Source organism: Myotis davidii, unplaced genomic scaffold, assembly GCF_000327345.1.
Source record: "Myotis davidii unplaced genomic scaffold, ASM32734v1 scaffold941, whole genome shotgun sequence".
Classification (NCBI taxonomy): Eukaryota; Metazoa; Chordata; class Mammalia; order Chiroptera; family Vespertilionidae; genus Myotis; species Myotis davidii.
Window position 1 is genome coordinate 250,014 of NW_006291724.1, and position 9,120 is coordinate 259,133.

At 39.1% G+C, this 9,120-nt stretch overlaps 1 protein-coding gene across 6 annotated transcripts in view; it reads right to left on the reverse strand.

Moving 5' to 3' along the window:
- The window catches only part of PAK3 (p21 protein (Cdc42/Rac)-activated kinase 3), a 310,496-nt gene that overhangs the window by 8,828 nt on the left and 292,548 nt on the right, over positions 1–9,120 (reverse strand). For all 6 annotated transcript variants that reach the window (XM_006765157.2, XM_006765156.2, XM_006765159.2 and 3 more), the window contains one exon: positions 1,393–1,530. In XM_006765157.2, coding sequence (XP_006765220.1) covers positions 1,393–1,530 — 138 coding nt within the window. The remainder of the gene's footprint in view (positions 1–1,392; positions 1,531–9,120) is intronic.

A 9,120-nucleotide genomic window follows, 5' to 3' on the forward strand; every position in this document is an offset into this window, starting at 1 on the left:
ATAGGAAAACAATATCTTCATTTATCCTTGGAACATGCATCAGGAGGTATATATGGGGTGGTGGGAAGAGTGAAAAGATATATAAGTGAAGCACTCAAAAGTTCAGATTTTTCATCTGTAATTTGAGATAGGATTAGCTAGAGGATTAATAAAGAGCCATTCCAGATTTGATATTGTAGGTTTTTATGAGCGCCTGTGAAATACAGGTAGCAAAAGAGAAAAGGTGTAGCTTCCTTAATTCCTTCAAGTTGGTTTATCCCTGGAGTGATTTGGGTTGTGGTGAGATATTTTTTGCCTGTCCCAGGAGGGAGTTCAGGAGTAATGGATATATGTATCTTTTGTTTAAATTGAGTATGTGGTCAAAGTCACAGAGAGAACAATCAGTCATTGCTTTTGAATGTTACATTGCTTGTTACATTTTCCTGAGGAACAGTCCCCAGCAGTGAAGCTACATGTGTAATCATGAGCATGTGTTGCTTTATCAATATAAGTATGGACATACCTTGTTTTATTGCACTTCACTTTATTGCGCTTCATGGATGTTGCTTTTTTTTGTAAATTGAGGGCAAGACTTCTCACCAACAAAAATATTATGACTCACTTTATTGTTATATTGGCTTTATTGTGGTGGTCTGGAACCAAACTTGCAATATCTCTGAGCTATTCCTGAGATATTGCTCTAAATTGGTTTGTGAGTTTGTGTGGTGGAAAGTCAGACAATCCAGGGCTCAAATCCCAGTTTACCACTCAATAGCTATGTGAGCCTTAATTCTACATCTGTAATTTGGGATAATAACACCTGCCCTATAGAGCTGTTGTAAGAATTAAATGAGATAATGTGGTTAAATAATTTGGTACATTATAAGTACTAATTATTGTATATACTAATCCCTGAAAGCCATGAAAAGGACAAATGGTTACAGAGGCACTCACCACTGGATGTTACTCACCCAGGCAAGCAGGTGCCTGGCATTTGGCATCACAAGCAAAGGGGCTTTGACCAGTAAAGCTTTAGAGTAGCAAATGCCATGGAAATAATTGCATAGTTATGTAGAGAATTACCTCCAGCCAAGAGCACCTGCATACAACATCCAGGAGCACAAGTAAAGTTTAGTACAAAACAGCAACACCAGAGATTTACATTGTTTTTTTCCTTGCAAAATAAGACTCCAGGAAGAGCAAAGGAGATTTATAGATTAAACTGCCAACTTTTCAGAAGAAAGGCAATATGTCAATCAATCATGTATCAGATGCATGCCTATACTTATGTGCCTGTGGTCTATAGCTTAACTCTCACTAGACATCTCTTGACAGAGCTCTCTTACTGTCACACATTGAAGTTATAAAAGCCCAATATAATGACTCTTTGTAATTGTCTTATTTTATTTTCACCTGCAAAAGCTCCTTGGCAGATCCTCGCCTATCCACATCCATCTCAAGACAGCGATTTAAAAAGTCACGGAATACAGCCGACAGTCTTTCTGGATTCTGGAGCTCTGGGGTTCCATTAGTAGCTATCAGATATAATGCCTATAGAAAAAAATTAGAAAAATCTATTCAGCACATGTACATATTAGGATTATGAGCTGGCATAGAAGGTACAAATCCAATTTCTTCTGGTTTATACAGTGGATCTTAAAAATTATTGTATACATAATGGCATTGACATATATTTCAAAGTTTCTATAACATTTAGAAATTATTACTCTTGGCAGTAACTAAGGTGACAGTGAGATGCCCTATCCCCCCAAAATTGGAAATAATGTTATGAGGTTGTTCTGTGAAAGTTAAACCAGTAAAAACCCTTATACTATAATGAATGTGTGATGAACCACCTAGAAAATTAAACCAAGAATTGCCTGTGAATCTGTGACTCTAAAGAGTTGGGAAATACATATATCCCATCATGTTGACCTGAGTATATATAACCTCTGGAAGGCATGGTTGCAAAGGTGATTGTATGTTTCCCACAATCACCTGGGTGATTTAAAAAATTCGCCATACCCAGTTCTCAGCCAAGATCAATTAAATAAAAATCTCTGGGAGTGGAACTCAGGCATTGGTATTTTTTAAGCTCTCCAGGAGATTCCAATTTACAGCGAACATTGAAAACCAGTGGGCAAGGACTTGCGGCCCACTTAGTAACTCCTAAGTACATCAAATTAGAGAGCCAAAAAGTCCCATAGAGGGGGATTCTCTTGCATAGTAATGAGTGAGAATTACAATGCAACATGTTTATACAGAGTGAGATGAAACTTTTTTCCCTCCCCAGGATATTAAAAAAGCTAACATTTAAATACTCCAAACAAACCACTTCCTGTCCTTCACCCCTCCTATCTAATTTTTAATTCCTTTATTGAAGAACAGCAAATGCAGGTGGGAGCTATTACCTGCAACCTACTGCTGTCCTGGTTCCTTTCTCATTTTAGAATTTTAAATTGCCTTTCAGTGTTTTATGAGAGAGACTTGGAAATGAATGACTTGACACCTTAGTTTACTCATGACCTGGGATGTCAGAGGTTAAAGGCCAGAATATATTTCTGTCTCTAAAGTTTATGGATTTCATGAAAGGCCTTGACATTTCTTTCTTTCTAAGAAGAGAGTAAATGGGTCCAAATCTCCAAAATATAGCTTTATATAACTGATGTTGTAGTCTATACTTTAGGCTTATTCAATCTAATAGTCCATTATGATTACTGAATAAACAATGTGGTCTAATTTAGCCTTCTACTTGTCTTGCATAGTAGTTCTCATCTGTCACCAAATTATTGGGATATTTTTGTTGTCTTTTAATCCTTAAAATGTCATTTAAAATAACCTAATGTAGATCTACCTCCTTATATGTTGATGGTAAAAGGTAATTGGGTACCACTGACAGATTAGGTGTTGGCCCAGCTTTAGAATGCTTCTTTCAACCATAAAGGAATGACCACTGCCTGAAAATAAATTCCAGATGACTCAATGCATATGCTCATTCTAATATCTCAGGATTAATAGTGCTTATCAAGAAACGTGGAGCAGGCCATGTGTACTCAGGAAGCAATCCTTGGCAGCCTAAGCATAACCCAAGGTTTGGAATCACAGGGGATTTGAAAGTGGGGGTGGGTGTAGAGATAGGAAAAGTAGGAAAACAAAATGAAGCAGGAGGTAAAGGAGAGAAACTACGAGAAACAAAGGTAATAAGAGGACATAGGACAAAGACAGGGGCCAAAGGGTAATGGGGAGAGAAGGTGGCTAGTAGAATGAAGAGGAAGAAAAATAAAGATAAAGACTAGAAAATCAGTGAGGTCAAAAGGACCTGATTCTATTTCCCATTATATATACTGGCCCATATCTCTGGTCCTTTTCACATAAAACATTTCAAAGCATTATCTATATTTGGTATACTGACTTCCTCACCTCCTATTTTTTGTTTAACTTACCACTAATTTATATTTCTAAGGTAACATTTAACATTATATATTTGTTTATATTTCATTTCAGAATATTCAAACAGGAAGAAACTAACTCCCAGATTATTTTCCAAATAACCATATTAGGATCAAAACAGCCAGACTGTGATAAGATCTGTGAAATGTGCATTTTAGATTACATGAACTTATTTCAACTCATATTTTATATGCAGTTCCTCAGATGAATAGCTCTGTAAACAATAATATACAAGTATTCCCATCACTCCACAGACTATAGACCATTGGTCTCTGTGACAGTTTTACCACTGCAGTGCTCTTCTCTGGCTTCTTCCCAAGATTCCTGCCAGAGTGGGGTTGCCCAGTTTCACATCATAATCAAGTATCTTGACTTGGTAAGAAAAGGGAAATCTTTCCATTCTATGAGATACAGATTTAGTCAGGAGGTGAGGAGAGGTCTCTGAGAGGCTTTTTGAAGAAAACTCCTCTGGAAGTACTCCTAAAAACTATGCACACTCAAACCATGGCCCTTCCAGCAGTCAGGGAAGGCTGTAGCCTATCCACAGCCTAAGAACACAAAATCAGAGCAAGAGATTCTGAGCTTCTCCTTTTATTTAAGTGAATGTCATGTGGAAGCCCAATACACATGGAAACAAATTAAAAAGGAATTGTTCTGGTGGAATCAAGTATTATGTGACCTCCCCCTTGGACACTTTAAGCCCAAGGAACTCCATGGAATTCCAGAGTCTCCTGGTAACCAATAATCTAAACAAATTCCACTGGTTTGAAGCCATAAGGAAATGGAGACCCAGCAAGAAGTAATCTATATAAGGTTATGGAGCTCCTGACTGGCAGACCTGGGAAAGTAATTCACTGTTCAACTCATAATGCATACAGTTGGTAGTGACATTAGACAGTTCCTTGTCTGGTCTCCTCACATTCACTGGCTATGCCTAAATGAAAAGTACTGATGAATTTTGCTATCTGAGCACTATGGCAATTCTTTACCAAAAAAAGAAGAGGTAGAGGAATAGGAAAATGAGGAAGAAGGAGGAGGAAGAACAGAGAGAAAGAAAGAGAGAAAAAAAGAAAGAAAGGGAGGGAGGGAGGGTCCTGATATCCTGATTTTTGGCAATATTGTTAGAACATTGGATCTCCTAGCTATAGTCCTAACACTGCCTTAATCAGGTTAACTTTCTCTGCTGAGATGCTTGTGTAAGACATCTCAGAGTATCCTTTAATCATAATACAAAGACTCTTCTAAAATAATGTTAAAACCAGGTTGGAAAAGATATACATGTATTTCAAAATAATAAAGGTCAGAAATGTTCTTAGTTATTAGGAAAACCCTGACTTTCTTGGTGAAGTCTTTTTTTATTTTTTATTTTTGGCAAAAGCACAGATTTTAAAAAGCCATAGAATAAAACATGTGAGTGAGTATTTCAGCAGGCAAATATCTACCACCACATTCCATGCTTTGCCTATTTAGAATGAACTGTGATTATGAGGGACTTAACTCCTTAGTTATAAGTCTGATACCTATGGTCGCCCCACAGGGACACTTATATTTCATAGCTGTTCGGAGATTTATGGCACCATGATCTAAGCACATGCAGGTTGGAATCACACCCTGTGCAGCAGAAAGCAGTGGTAAATCACTACATGTTCTTTTCTCAAATTTTATCTTTCTTAACTTTCTTACTTTGAAAACCCTATGTTGAAACTTTCCACTTATTTATAGGGTCACCAAGAGTCTGAGCACAGCACATAAAGACAATCTAATAGGACAATAAACATTACATACCCTTGGCTTATTCCCAAACCATGTTTTAAGGACACCTGGGAATGATAATACTGGATAAAAGAAGGTGAAGGGATTAGCTAAAGAACATATATGCATAACCCATAGACACAGGCAATAGTGTGGTGATGGCCAGAAGGAAGGAGGGTGGGGACTGGGTAGAGGCAGGCAGAGGGTGGTGGGAAATGGGACATCTGTAATGGGACATCAACAATAAAGGTTAAAAAGTATACATACAAATTATAGCTAGATAGATACATAAAAGAAATATGGCAAAATAACTGCTTAGTCTATCTGGTGGGTATATAGATATCTATTACCCTATTTTTAGAAATTTTTTGTATAATCAAAGTTTTTCCACAAGAAATTTTTGAGGAAAATTTGAAAAGAAAGAGTAAGATAAGGGAATATCAGTCTTGGACAAGAGTAGGTCCCCAGTCAAATTTTAATCATTTTTCCCACCCAGCCCCTTTCACCTGGCCAGAGTCTCTTAGATTTTAGTTTGCTGTGAAATCAATTTCTCCTTTGGCTATCTTCTGGGTCATAACTCACCACTTTGAACCGTCTGCTTCTGAATTACAATCTAAATGAGACTTGCAGCTTTCCTATGGTTAGGTCCCACTTTACTATGCTAAATTCCTGACAACCAATGATTCTTAAAAGCTGTCTATCTTTTGACAGGCAATGTTTTCTTCTGACTAAAAAGAAACCTTGTTACTGTTCTATAATTATTTTAGCTGAAGTTATCCCAACCGGTCCCTACTATTAGGCATAGGCTTGCCTTCAAAGTAGGAGGAGTGTCAACAAACCATCAATAAACCTTACTGTTCTAAAGTGGCTTATGGAAAAAGAAGGGAATGCTCCCAGCTCTTCCTGAAATACATTCAAAACAATATTGACTGAGTGCTAGCAAAGTATGCTTGCTTCTCTGGTGATCAGGAAGTTTATGTCTGACTTTAATTCCAAATGAGCACGCGCCTTCAAACCCAGACATTCCAATGCACAACACAAGTTCCAGTGGCTGGAGGAAGCTAGAAGCACTTTGGTCCTGAGTTGCTGTTTTTTGGTTGTTAGATATTCTCTTCTGCTTTTACTCTCTTCTCCAGAAATACAAGATAACCAGAATTTCCCTGGTTCTATAATAAAAAATAAGAATAACATTTACGTAGTGCTTTAAATGGGGGAAAGGGAAAGTAACACATCTACTAGTGTAGACAACCGATCTGAATTTAGATTTCTTCCCTTCCTTCTCCTTAGCCATAAAGATAATGCACTCCTAATCATAAGTAGTCAGACTGATAGTTTTATTATCACCAATATATGCAACGTACTCAGGAACTAATATATTTTAATGATGAACTCCATTTTCAAGAGAAGCAAAATTTTAAAAGAAAATGGCATATCATGGAGTTATATACTGAACTAAAAATGTCATTTCTTTTTTGATAGTGTTACTGGACAGATAAATCAGAGAATGCCATATAGAGCTCATCAGGATTTCAACAAGGCTTTGAAAGTGTTACTCATGACAATTTTGTAGATGAAATGAGAAAATGTGGACAGAATGATAGTGTGTTCCTTTCTGATTGAATAACCATGCTCAAGAGGGCTGATGAAGATTTGTTTTTCAATCTAGACAGGGTTCTATAAAAGGCTTGCCACAGAACTTTGTTTTTATTTGGTTTAGTCCTTGAAACCTGAATCATTGGTTCTTTGAAAGCTCCACAGGCGATTCCAGTGTGCAGCCAAGTTGGAGAACCGATTATTACAGGATAAGTGGTTTGCATACTATACTGCATATTGTTTTTAGCATTCAGATGCCTCTTATGGATACCAATAACTCTCTTCCAAAGATCCAATGTTTGATTCCATTCCACAGATGATTAAATCAAGGGAAGAATGAGAACACTTAAATTTCATCTCAATTTGGATAATAGTTTGGAAAATTACACATAAAAAAGGCTCCATCCACAGGGTCCAGTAAGGCCTTCAACTCAATGTCACTGAGACATTTCACAAACATCAAATTCCATCAGAATTCATTGAAAAGAGACCCCCCCCCATTAAGTGTGAATGCAAAGTTAATAGAGAGGCACTCTTTTGGTTCTGAGATAAAAACAAACCCAATATTTGTAATATGAAAATGATTTTGCATCCTTATTTAGAATCAGGTCATTATAATCACAGGTTTTAAAAATTAACAAAAACAAGTCAGGTTGATGATCAGAACACTAATATTTGATTTACATATTGAGGGAAAGTTTGATTTTAGCATTAGTCACTTTGGTAAACAAAGAATAAGACACATCATTATTAGAGACTACACTAAAAATGTCCATGGGTCACATAACAACATGTCCAAGGTCAATTATGTTCAGTACAAAGACTTCAGGCGGCAGTGGAGGAAGGAAGAAGAAGCTTGTCTCCTCTCTGTCCCTGGAAGGGTACCAACCTCATAACATTAGTACAGTCAATTATTCTGCAACGTTTAAAAGGCATTTTATGAACAAATTAGGTCAATTAGTACAGAGCGATTTACATTTTAAAAAATCCCAACTACTTTATAACTGGGGGTGGGTGGAGTAGTAGCTAATTCCTTGACTCTATGATGTGTTAACAGGCAAAATTCATAGACTACGCGTTCAGTTGTTACTGACACAACAAAGACACACACACACACACACACACACACACACACACACAAAACACACAGTGAAATGCAAAAAACCTTCAAATGTATAGCCCTAGTCTTCACCTTTAACCTCTCCTGTTCAGTGTTGCCTGTTCATGATAATATAACTGAACTGTGAAAACCCCCCACTCCTTGAGGGGATGGGAATATAACCAGTGCGGAGGGGAAAGTTTGAGGAAGTGGAGAATCTTATCTCTCCTCATGGATGAGTAAAAAGCCCTCTAAGGATTCTTTTTCTCATTTTCTCTTCTCACATTTTTATCCTATACTAGAGGCCCAGTGCAAAAAAATTTGTGCACTCAAGGTGAAGGGGGGGTCCCTCAGCCCGGCCTGTGCCCTCTCTCAGTCTGGGACCCCTTGGGAGATAACAACCTGCTGGCTTAGGCCTGCTCCCGGGTGGCAGAGGGCAGGCCCAATCCCTAGGTGAAGCCCTGGTTGGGCTCAGAGCAGGGCCGATTGGGGAGTTGGGGTGCTGCCCCCTGTCATGCACAGAGCAGTGCGGATAGGGAGGTTGTGTCCCCACCCCCTGTCACACACAGAGCAGGGTGATCAGGGGGTTTGGGCGCTGCTCCCTGTCACGCTGATCCCGGTGCTGGGAGGCATATTACTCTTTTACTATATAGAATAGAGGCCTGGTGCATGGGTGGGGCTGGCTGGTTTGCCCTGAAGGGTGTCTTGGATCAGGGTGGGGGTCCCCACTGGGGTGCCTGGCCAGCCTGGGTGACGGGATGACGGCTGTTTGCAGCTGGTCACACACCCTTCAGGGTGGGGGTCCCCACTGGGGTGCCTGTCCAGTCTGGTGAGGGGCTGAGGGCTGTTTTCAGGCTGGGGGTGACTGAAGCTCCCAACCGCTCCTGTTTTTCTTTTTCTTTTTCTTTTTTATTCTGGGCCAGCTTTAGCTTTGAGGATTGGCTCCAGCTCTTAGGCCTCTGCTGCTGAAAGTAGGTTTCTGGCCTTTGCTTACAATGTTGCAAATCCGCTGGATGAAGTCTGGCCATATTTGTTAAAATGTTACAAACTGCAGGCTCAGAGGCCTGCAGCCGCAGGCAGGGAACGTTGGTTTCCTCTGTCACTGAGGCAAGCAAGCCTCATGTTAGCTTCAAGCTGCCTGGCTGCCGGCCACCATCTTGGCTGTCAGTTAATTTGCATATCTCACTGATTAGCCAATCGGAAGGGTAGCAGTCGTCTGCCAATTACCATGTTTCTCTTTTATTAGT